We start from the raw sequence: 12,480 nt of genomic DNA, 5'->3' as shown, positions 1-12,480 counted from the left end.
GATAGATTAAAATTTTGGTGCTGTTATATTATTTAATAACTAGTAAGACTCTTGAGAGTCCCTTGGACTGCAAGGAGAGCCAACCAGTTCCTTCTAAAGGAGATCAGTCCTGGGTGTTCATGGAAAGGACTGATGCTAAAGCTGAAACTCCAATACTTTGGCCACCTCATGTGACGAGTTGACTCACTGGAAAAGACTCTGATGCTGGGAGGGATTGGGGGCAGGAGGAGACGGGGACGACAGAGAATGAGATGGCTGGATGGCATCACCGACTCGATGGACATGAGTTTGAGTGAACTCCGGGAGTTGGTGATGGACAGGGAGGCCTGGCGTGCTGTGATTCATGGGGTCGCGGAGAGTCGGACACGACTGAGCGACTGAACTGAACTGAAGGTCTCTGAGTAGACTAGTGACAATATATCACTTGGGGAGAAGATCTTGGCTGTCAAATAGCATCCATTCAACCATAGACAATGGATGCTAGACCACAGACCATAGTCCACCTAAGTTGGACACACAGCCAGAGACAGGGAGCAAGACAGATACGGAGAGAGAGAATGAGTGTGTGTGTATGAGAGAGAGAGAGGCAGAGTGAGACAGAGAGGCTGGGTTTTGTCATCACAGTGCCGGATTATCTTTGACACTTTTACTAAATTTACTGGAGGAATCTCAGGAATGTCTCTGTAGAGGCTAAGGAAGTGGAGACTAGTTGGCCTAAGGTTCCATCTTAATCTAACAATGACTGTCAATTGAGGAACAGACAGCTTATGTTATAAATCAAGGAACACTCCAAAAGGACCCCTACAGCAATTGCCACAGAGCCTGACATTCTGCCCTTAGAGTCATGCCCTTGGGTTTAAGTGGAAGAACAATAATTACTCACAAAAGAGAGGGAGGGGCAGTCCCTGGGGTTATTAAGAGTTGATATTGTTTGCATCCAACAATTACTGATGGAAGAAGTCCTGTTTTTTTGTGCTGGTACAGAAGATACTGATATGCCTTGGGCCAAAGCTCTGTCTTCCCTGGAATTGCCCTGATATTGTAGGCAACAGCTCTAGTGAAGGGCAGTTCCATATAAAGGGCTTGCCCCTGGAGTTTGCAATCAGGCTCCCTAGGTCCAAATTTTCACTCTGTCCGTGATGCTTGTACAACCTTTGTAAAGTTATTAACTTTACATGTGTTTCATGTTTTGTATCTGTAAAATGGGGTTTACCGTTGTACTTATAGAGGTAATTGTACTTATAGAGTATTTATTGTGATGACTCGCTTCACTCCTGTCTGATGCTTTGTGATCCTTTGGATGGAACTCTTCCAGGCTTCTCTGTCCATGAGATTCTCCAGGCAGGAATACTAGAATGTGTTGCCATGCCCTTCTCCAGGGGATCATCCCAACCTAGGGATCGAACCCACCTCTCTTGTATCTCCTGCATTGGCAGGTAGGTTCTTTAGCACTAATGCTACCTGGGAAGCTGATGATTAAATGAATTAATATTTTTAAAAAACACAATAGAGCCTTGTATTTAGCAGTACTACAGGAGTCTTTACCATTATTAATAATATTTTGGAGGGTAAATTTGCTTTCCTTAACCTGTTCTTTCCTAAGGCAGTTTGGAATTGACTATAGCACATCTGAGGGCATTTTGTTGCAAGGGGAAGGAAAGGATGATTTTGAGCCTAAGACCCTCTTTCCCAACCCCAGGCTGGTCAGTCTGGGGGCATCTTTTCAGTGCAGTGCTCCTGAAAGCCTAAGATCCACACAAGGACAGTGGCTGGCTCCATAGAGGGAGCTAAGGGCTGGGGAAGAGATGTTAGAACAATGCTGTTCTGGGTAACCATTCTGCCAGGGTCTCTAACCCCAGTGGGGCTTCCCAGGTGGCTCCATGGTAAAGAATCTGTCTGCCAATACAGGAGACACGAGTTCAATCCCTGGGTCAGGAAGATCCCCTGGAGAAGGAAATGGCAACACAATCCAGTATTCCTGCCTGGAAAATCCCATAGATAGAGGAGCCTGGCAGGCTACAGTCCACGGGGTCACAAAAGAGCTGGACACAACTTAGCGACTAAACAACAGTGAACCCCCATGTGGTCTTTCCTTTCATTCTTGTTCCCTTTGGGATGATGTGGAGAGTGTTTCACCCAAGTGGCTGGGAATCATCTGGTGTTGGTGACTATTATGAGTGTCTTTTGTAGGAGGGGCTGGCACTTTAAAAAGACCAAGTGAACGTCTTGAGACATCCACTATCTCTGTGACTCTCGATTATTCGCTATGTCTCAGAGCTGCAATGTCTCCTGTACGAGACGGGCTTGCCAAAATGTGTCTACTTCCCAGGGTGGTGCCAACCAAATGTGATGATACATGTGACAGCAGCTTGTAAACTATAAAGGGTGACACAGATATGAGTTGTTATTATGAGTGGTTCCTCTAATTTCCCTGTTCTCTACAAGCAGACCTGAATGTTAGCAGCACCTGCGTGCTGTCATCACTCAGCTGTTGATTTCATTTAAGGACCTTATTTATAAGTCTGTGGCTGGTGATTGTATGTCGGCTTTTCTAGCAGTGGTGATGGGCTATGCCCACCACCGGCCTGGTTCAAGGTGCTAAGGCTGAAGCTCTTTTGTCATACAGCAAAGGGATCCTGTGGTTTTTAGGAGTCTCCCTCCTCCAATTTGTAAATCATGTAATATTAATAGGAAGCATTTTGGAAACATGAGCTGTTTTTTGGTGATACTGTTACTCTGATAGTCGATAAAACACTTTCAGAAACAAAGAGAATTAGATTTTGGTTAGGGTGGAATGAATGCTATAAATCAAGACTACCTGAAAGGGATATGAGAAAGGATTAAGCTAAGTCCAAGAGATAATGAGGGGAGGGACTTTCCTGGTAGTGCAGCGGCTAAGACTTAAGGGGCCCAGGTTCAATTCCTGGCACGGCAACTAGACTCCACATACCTCAACTAAAAATCTGGCACGATACAACTAAAAACATCACAGGTGAAGCAACTAACACTTGATTGATTAATTAATTAACAATTAATTAATAAAAAAGAGAGAGAGAATGAGGGGAAATAGCCAAGAAGCTTGAAAAAATTTACCAACTTCCAGGAGCAAATTTCTAAGTGTTATTAAAAAAGTCAGTCTGATGGGCACATTTTCACTGGCAGATTCACATCATAAGAACGTGGTTTTCTTAATTTTGTATACAGTTCAATGCAGGGACTTTTGGCTGCATTGGATTGAAGTGTTACATGAAGAAAAGAAAGAGGAAAGAGATGTAGCTGTCAGTTGTGGACAGAGTCAGCTGGTGTCAGATGTGTGCTCTGCAGGTCACAGAAAACATTTTCAAGTACCTCACCTTTCAGGTCTCGGTCGTGGACCGAAATAGAGCACAGAAGGTGATTCTTAGGAAAGACTTCATCTTCCCGATCTTTTACCACTGCAAAATGGAGCAACCGAGTGTCTGGGTTCAGACCCTTGGCAACAAGTGACTGGGAGTCAATGCAGCACTGCGGGGACACAGAACTTTGCCTGCCACTGAGCATATTACTGGAGAAATACTGTACAGAGCCCAGCAGGCTTCTGCAAACAACACATCCCTTTAAGTTAATTGGTGTTATAGAGAAGCTGAAATGCTCCGCTTATTTACAAAGCTACAGATTTATGTAAAGCAAAACCAATTACACTTAATGCCTAAACTATTCCAGGTGCTCAGTGATAATGTTGCTAAGCACTAGACAAGAAACTACTGTGTGAATGCCTCCTGTTTCCAATGCAAGTGTGTGTAGTCCCTGCAATTTAGCTAATCACGAGTGTCATCCCCAGTGTGCGAATTCTAAGCTCTTTTGGTGTTTGCTTGGGGTCATCTTTATAATTCTGTAGCTCTTTTTTCATCTCTAATGATGAGTGAAAGCATAATGAGCACTTTTTCCTATCGTGATGTAGAAATTAAGGAGACAAAGGCAAATTTGGCGGGGGACAACAAAATAAAGCAGACCCTATTTCTAACAGTGAGAGGGACTGTTTGAGCTTCTGACTTGTTCTGAGATGAGGTGTGTTTAAAGGTTTTTTGATCTTTGGAGCATTGATTAAACCCAAATCACAAACTCAGCATTTAACCTTTTACAACAAAGAAAGATTCTAAGGCAGATCAGGGATTGCCCTCACTGTTTCATCAGAGAACAAATGCCATAAAAAAGAGAAGGATTCAAAAAAGTTACAGGGCAAGAATTTCTGTCTGTAAGGGTTTGTCTTTTCACTAGCCTCAGAACAAACAAATGAAAAATAGTTTGAGTAAGAGAAACACCTGGCGCTTTACAGCTGCTCTTTTGCAATTAAAAATGCATATCACACCTCATCAAGATGTATAAATCTTTTATTCTGCAGATCTAAAATATTTTAGATATACACAAGGGAGGTGCTTTAATTGCAGAATTATTTTCAATCAACTGATAAAACCCACCTCTCCTATTCAGCTTGAACTGTCCCAGAAAAGAGTGATGCTCAGATTTTAGAGAGCATAAGAATGATTTGGGTGGGTTTGTTAGAACTGCCAATTTCTGGGGAAAGTTTGCCTTAAAGCAGTCTGTGGTTGGGACCAGAAAGATCTGAAATTGGGCGTCCTCAGCAAAACCTTGATAAACACTACTACAAAGATTTGGGACCCTAGTTGTATTTGATTTTTTTTAATTAATTTTTTTACATTTATTTGCTTATAGTGGTAAAATCTCTTTTGGAAAACAGTTTTCTGAATGTATCTGAACTGGTACCAGTGAAGACCAGGTTAGGGAATCTCTTTATGCATCTCTTTGATTTGATCACTTGCCCGTCCCCCAACACTCATTTAACCTCCTTAATTTTTTTCTTTCTTTTAATCTCAATAATTCCACCACTTATATTTATTTTACAATTTCTTCAGTATGTGAATATTCACTTTTGGGTTAAGGATCTCTATTTTAGTAACGTTGTTTTTTTTAAAAAAATTTTTTTAAAGTTTTTTTTTAATGTGGACAATTTTTTTAAAGTTTTTATTAAGTTTGTTACAATATTGCTTGTGTTTTGGCTTTTTGGCTGTGGCTGGGATCTTACTTAGCTCCTCAGCCAGGGATCAAACCTGCACCCTCTGCAATGGAAGGCAAAGTCTTAATCACTGGACCCAGTAATGCTGCAGTTTAATTCAGAGAAAGTTTCCTTCACTCATAACTTGGTAGTGTAATAGCAAGATGAAGTACAGTAAAACATATAGGCTTATTATTAGAAAACAAAGATCATGGCATCTGGTTCCCATCACTTCATGGGAAATATATGGGAAAACAGTGGAAACAGTGTCAGACTTTATTTTTTGGGGGCTCCAAAATCACTGAGGATGCTGATTGCAGCCATGAAATTAAAAGACGCTTACTCCTTGGAAGGAAAGTTATGACCAACCTAGATAGTATATTAAAAAGCAGAGAAATTACTTTGCCAACAAAGGTCCGTCTAGTCAAGGCTATGATTTTTCCAGTGGTCATGTATGGATGTGAGAGTTGGACTGTGAAGAAAGCTGATCACCGAAGAATTGATGCTTTTGAACTGTGGTGCTGGAAAAGACTCTTGAGAGTCCCTTGGACTGCAAGGAGATCCAACCAGTCCATTCTAAAGGAGATCAATCCTGGGTGTTCATTGGAAGGACTGATGCTAAAGCTGAAACTGGAATACTTTGGCCACCTCATGCGACGAGTTGACTCACTGGAAAAGACTCTGAAGCTGGGAAGGATTGGGGGCGGGAGGAGACGGGGTCGGCAGAGAATGAGATGGCTGGATGGCATTACCGACTCGATGGACATGAGTTTGAGTGAACTCTGGGAGTTGGTGATGGACAGGGAGGCCTGGCGTGCTGTGATTCATGGGGTCGCGGAGAGTCGGACACGACTGAGCGACTGAACTGAACTGAACTATGTATAAGATATAGGTTATTTGTGTTTAGGTTTATTATTTACTCTGACATAAACTGTGTATGATTATTATGCCTGGCATGTGATAATGCTCAGTAAATGTACTAAAGGGAAGAATATCGACATACTATTATTTCAATTCTAAGGACTTAAAACTACAACAACTAAGAAGTGTCATGTACATTGCTTTAAATGGCTGAACCATTAAAGTACACAGATAATGTTCATAAGGCCACTCTCATACCAATACATATTAGGTCTTAAACTAAAAGGCATAGCATCCAGCTGAAGAAAACAGTGAATACTCTGCTCCTATGATGGGTTGAGTTGAATAGTTTCACAGGGCTGTTTCCCAAACATCAATACTTGAAGAAAATTCCTGTGTACTGCCGTAAAATTTCAGAGACTTTTCCTGGAGGGGAAGGGTTTCTTTGAGATTACCTCCAGTGGTGTTCTGGGCATTAAAATGATTTAGATTACAATACCTAAAAAAGAAAGAAAGAAAGGTTTTTTTTAAGGCCAGATGTAGATGACTTGATAAATCATTTGCTTTCTCCCCGTGCTTGTCTCCCTTTTATTACAGTCCCATAGATACTGGCACAACGGCGATGATTATTTAAGAGCCCTGCTCCCCAGAAGAGTCTGGATAAAACGACACTGGAGGTTTAGGACATGTGAAGGTGTCTCGCAAGGACCTTTAGGTGGTGCTGTTTTACAGTCTGCCGTGAGTCTGATGGTGAGAAACTGTAGAAGTCTGGAATTATCAACTTTGTAGATCTAATGGCGGCAGGACTGGAAAGATTTATCAGATGTACTGTGTGTGTTAAGTCACTTCAGTCGTGTCCGACTCTCGGCAACCTTATGATCTGTAGTCCACTAGGCTCATCTGTCCATGAGATTTCTCAGGCAAGAATCCTGGAGTGGGTTACCATTTCCTTCTCCAGAGGATCTTCCTGACCCAGGGATCGAACTCATGTCTCTTATGTCTCCTGGTGGGTTCTTTACCACTAGCTCCATTTTAGAGTGGTCAGATGCACTAAGGGTTTGTAAATTCAGCGCTGAGACTGTGCGGAAAACACCACTGTTGAAGAAGAAATCTACAAATGTGTTTCTAAAATGTGTCCCCTGACTTATGCAAAATCCAGATTCCCTATCTTCTAAGACCCTAAGCCAGGGCCCAGTACTCACCCTAACTTACCAGATTCTCACTACAACCTGGGAAGGATGAAACCATTCCCATTTCACAGGCAAGAAAGACTGATGTTTGAAGAGGTTACATAACCTGCTTAGGTTCACATGAGTAATAGTTGACAGAGCTTAGGTTTGAAACCAGAACTCTGAGTCCTGATCATTTTCCTCTATAGCATGCTGCCTCTGAAGACAAATTGTTTCTTAAACATTTCGAAGAAGCTCTAGGAGGAGAGGAATTTTAGGCTGTTTTATTCACTGCTGTATGCCTACTGCTTTGACCAGTGCCTGGTACATGTTGTTTAGTCGCTAAGTCATGCTCGATCCTTTTGCGAACCCATGGACCATAGCCAGCCAGGCTCCTGTCTATGGGATTTCCCAGGCAAGAATATTGGAGTGGGCTGCCATTTCCTCCTCCAGGGTACATAGCAGATGTCCAATAAATATTGGTTGAATAAACAAATGAATAAGAACCGTAAGTTCAATTTTATCAAAGATACATAAGTCTCCGAGGTTAGGCTTTTTTTTAATTTGTGAAGGTTTCTGATGCTAACTTTGCCTGCTTTCCCTTCTCAACATTGCTCAAAATACCTGTAAGAAAAGGATATGCTTTGAATAACTAGTCCTTTGTCTCTGATTTAGGTCTCTCGTTAATTGTTGCAGGTTATGTACAAAAGATTACTGGTATCATTAACAAATTAAGCACAATGATATTAACTTTATGTGTTTGCAATATTAGAGGGATGATGGTGTCAAGTTGTAATAATAAATACCCTTCTATTTTCCCCCGCTATAAACATCTGTGCATGCACTCTAAGTCAGTTCAGTCATGTCCAACACTGCGACCTCATGGACTGTAGCCTGCCAGGCTCCTCTGTCCATGGGATTCTCCAGGCAAGAATACTGGAGTGGGTTGCCATGCCCTCCTCCAGGGGATCTTCTCAACCCAGGGATTGAACCCGTGTCTCTTATGTATCCTGCACTGGCAGGGGAGTTCTTTACCACTAGTGCCACTTGGGAAGCCCAATAAACATCTATAATATCCTTCATTAATATCTTAGCATCTGATGTAGGATGCATATTTATATTAAGGTCAGAGATATTCACATAATACTTTCCAGCAAGGAAAAGCATTTCATCCACCTACTTCCTTCAGCCCCAACCTGGTGAGCCTCAGGTGTTCATGTCACCATTTCAGATGTGATTGAAGAGGACTCTAATACAGACAGAGACAGGGGACTGTTTGCTCTTGTTTCTTCTTAGAAATGGAAGGTACACTTGGTCTGGCACTCTGGAATATTCCTAAGCTCATGCGAAGAATTGACTCACTGGAAAAGACTCTGATTCGGGGAAGGATTGGGGGCGGGAGGAGAAGGGGACGACAGAGAATGAGATGGCTGGATGGCATCACTGACTTGATGGACATGAGTTTGAGTGAACTCCGGGAATTGGTGATGGACAGGGAGGCCTGGTGTGCTGTGATTCATGGGGTCGCAAAGAGTCGGACACGACTGAGCGACTGAACTGAACTGAACTGATACTTAGCTAGGGCTTCCCTGGTGTCTCAGAGATAAAGAATTCCCTTGCCAATGCAGAAGGTACGGGTTCGATCTCCTTGGGTTGGGAAGATCCTCTGGAGAGGGAAATAGCAACCCACTCCAGTATTCTTGCCTGGGAAATCCCACAGAAGGAGGAGCCTGGTGGGCTATAGTCTGTGGAATTGCAAAAGAGTTGGACACTACTTCGTGACTAAACAGCAGCATACCCAGTTAAGTGATTTTCCACTGACCTCAACAAGATTAGTTTGGTTCTAGGACTTATACCAGGATTGTAGCACAGATCCAACCAGTCCATTCTAAGGGAGATTGATCCTGGGTGTTCATTGGAAGGACTGATGCTAAAGCTGAAACTGCAATACTTTGGCCACCTCATGCGACGAGTTGACTCACTGGAAAAGACTCTGATGCTGGGAAAGGTTGGGGGCGGGAGGAGAAGGGGACGACCAAGAATGAGATGGCTGGATGGCATCACCAACTCTGTGGACATGAGTTTGAGTGAACTCCGGGAGTTGGTGATGGACAGGGAGGCCTGGCGTGCTGTGATTCATGGGGTCGTGGAGAGTCGGACACGACTGAGCAACTGAACTGAACTGAACTGAATATAAACTTGATGGTGGGGTGCCCTTGGATGCTAACACAGACCTAATGACACTGTATATTAGTGAGGGTGCTGTTTCATCATTAATCCACTGGCCTCAGGATTGTTCTTGCCTGGAGAATCCCAGGGATGGGGCAGTCTGGTGGGCTGCCATCTATGGGGTTGCACAGAGTCAGACACGACTGAAGCGACTTAGCAGCAGCAGCAGCAGGATCTTTGGGACAAGAATAGCTTGGGACTCTCCTTGATACTTGGGACTGACATTGATAGATTTATCACCAAAATCTGGCTCTGGCCAGATATACCTTTGGGTTTGGTAAGAACTAGATTGTGTTTGGAAGTGTATTGAGATAAAACATCATCTCTCTCATAAATAATGTTTCAATAATACTGTCCCTGGGACATCTGTGTTTTCTCCTGTTTCCATCCTTATTGTTTGCTGTTGTTTAGTTGCTAAGTCGTGTCTGACCCTTTTGTGACCCCATGAGCTGTAGCCCACCAGGCTCCACTGTCCATGGGACTGTCCAGGCAAGAATACTAGAGGAGGTTGCCATTTCCTACTCTAGGGGATCTTCCTGACCCAGGGATCGAACCCTTGTCTCCTGTTTGGCAGGCGGGTTCTTTACCACTGAGCCACCAGGGAAGCCCCTTATTGTTTGCCAGTGTTTAACAAAAGCAATCAGTATAGAAATAAGCTGGAATCCTGCACTTCTCACTGCAGACACTGATCTAATCACTTATATTCCACACGGTTTCTCTCTTAATGCTTTTAGTTTGGCCTCTCCAGTCCCAACTGGGAATAGATACCCAAGGCAATGTGTTCCTTTGAACTAATGTAGTTGGTTCTAGGTATTTAATCTCTATGGGCAAATTTTTCAGACTCTCCTTTCTTCTGAAATGGGACAGGCGTTCTTTACTTGTGGAGGCTGATCAACAGGTGGTGCTGAGTAGTTACTTGAGCTGAAGGGACAGTTTCCATCCCCATAGAGTTAAGGGGTCATCAGAGCAGGAAGAGGGCTCCTCCATGGCACTTAGAAGCAGCACAGTTTACTCAATTAGGTTTTCACTTCAGTGTTCTCATGTATTCAGTTCAGTTCAGTCACTCAGTCATGTCCGTGGACTGACACTCAGTCACTCTTTGTGACCCCACGGACTGCAGCACGCCAGGCTTCCCTGTCCATCACCAACTCCCGGAGCTTGCTCAAACTTAGGTCCATCGAGTTGGTGATGCCATCCAACCATCTCATCCTCTGTTGTCCCCTTCTCCTCCTGCCTTTAATCTTGCCCAGCATCAGAATCTTTTCCAATGAGGCAGTTCTTTACATCAGGTGGCCAAAGTATTGGAGTTTCAGCTTCAGCATCAGTCCTTCCAATGAATATTCAGGACTGATTTCCTTTAGGATTGACTAGTTTGATCACCTTGTAGTCTAAGGGACTCTTAAGAGTCTTTTCCAACACCACACTTCTCATGTATAGAGTGATAAGATCAGAGAGGTGGACAAACATGCTTCTTAAGACAGAAATGCTCAACATATGGAAAATTAATTTCTTCTCATCCTGCTTTGTTTCATCCTCTGTTTCCTTCCCTCATAAAGGATGCAAGATAAAAGAAAGCATACAGGAGATGGAGAAGATTTGGTAAGAATCCGATTTCTTTCTAAATAAGCCCTACATCGGGGCTTCCTCGATGGCTCAGTGATGAAGACTCTACCTGCAATGTAGGAGCCGGAGGAGACGTACCTGGGGTTGGGAAGATCCCCTGGGGGAGGGTATGGCAACTCACTCCAGTATTCTTGCCTGGAGAATCCCATGCACAGAGGAGCCTAGCAGGCTATAGTCCATAGTGTTGCAAAGAGTTGGGCATGACTGAAGTAACTTAGCACACATGCACAAGCCCTGCCTACATTATCTCTTCGTCCTTTTCATCTCTGGTTCCTCCAATCTCTGGTGCTTTGTGTGTTTTTATTCCTGCCTCCTTCTCTGAACCCTGTCTAGCATCTCTCACTTTATAGTAACTCACTTGCTCAACAATCACAGAAGAATAATCACACTTAAATATTTTGAGTGCTAGATGCTAGCTCCATGTAGACCAGTACTTTGCTTTCTTCAGTTTTATTTTTCAAGTGCTTGGAACAATGGCTTTACTCATTGGTTGAATGAATGGATGAATGAATAAATGTGTGAGTCAGTCCCAGAGCGAATAGATTTTTGGTTCCCGTGCTAGTGCTACCTGAATTTAGCCCGCAGTCATGGTCATCTTGGCCATATCTCAGCATGAGTCTAGGTGAAAAATAAACAGGAGGAAGAAGAGAGCATAAAGCAACACGTGAGGCCATTATTATTATTATTGCTAACATTTTTGCATATTTACTTATCCTCACAATAACCTTATGGCACAGTTACCATTCTTATGGTTTCCTTTTCACAAAGAAGAAACTGAGGCTTAGCAAGGTTAAGCAACTTGCTGAAGTTTGTGCAGCTAAGCTGTGGGACTGGACTCCACTGGGCTGCCTCTAAAGATTGCTTTTTTTTTTTCAACTTTATTGACATATATATTTTTTTAATTAAGGTATAGTTGCTTTACAATGTTGTGTTAGTTTCTGCGGTACAGAAAAGTGAATCAGCTATATGTACACATATATCCCCTCCCACCCCCACCCATTCCACCCCTCTAGGTCATCACAGAGCACTGAGCTGAGCTCCCTGTGCTATACAACCTAGATAGCTAGGTTCCCACTAGCTATCTATTCTACACATGGTGATGTATATATGTAAATTCCATTCTCCCGATTCGGCCTGCCCTTGCCTTCCTTGCTGTGTGTCTACGTGTCCATTCTCTATGTCTGTCTCTATTCTTGCCCTGCAAATAGGTTCATCTCTACCATTTTTCTAGATTCCACAGTTATGTGTTAAGATAAGATTTTGTTTCTCTTTCTGACTTACTTCACTCTGTGTGACAAACTTGAGGTCCGTGCACGTCTCGACAAATAACCCAAACTACTTTTTTGAAACACAGGGTCAAATCTTACAGTGGGAGAGTATGTGAAATTGAGAAACAACACAGGTTTGTGAGAATTAGCTGATGGGTGACACATGTATTTGGAGGCAGGGGCCAGAGGGGAAAGAAGCGTTCCCTTCAGTTTCAGTTTTTATTGCTGACTCTGTTCTGTTGCAAAGACGGGGACATCGCTGTTGAATCCTTCTGCA

The 12,480-nt window shown here is 43.1% G+C and overlaps 1 protein-coding gene across 1 annotated transcript in view; it reads right to left on the bottom strand.

Moving 5' to 3' along the window:
• Positions 1-6,167: 6,167 nt before the first annotated feature.
• SLC15A5 (solute carrier family 15 member 5) overlaps positions 6,168-12,480 on the bottom strand; it is a 108,809-nt gene continuing 102,496 nt past the window's right edge. Inside the window, 1 exon segment of the mRNA XM_055395243.2 lies at positions 6,168-6,413. Coding sequence (XP_055251218.2) covers positions 6,266-6,413 — 148 coding nt within the window. The 3' untranslated portion in view covers positions 6,168-6,265.

The sequence above is a fragment of the Moschus berezovskii genome, chromosome 6, assembly GCF_049115385.1.
Source record: "Moschus berezovskii isolate FMDL1 chromosome 6, NW_MosBer_1.0, whole genome shotgun sequence".
Lineage (NCBI taxonomy): Eukaryota > Metazoa > Chordata > Mammalia > Artiodactyla > Moschidae > Moschus > Moschus berezovskii.
The sequence above is the reverse complement of the archived record's forward strand: the minus strand, read 5'-3'. Positions and strand labels throughout refer to the sequence as shown.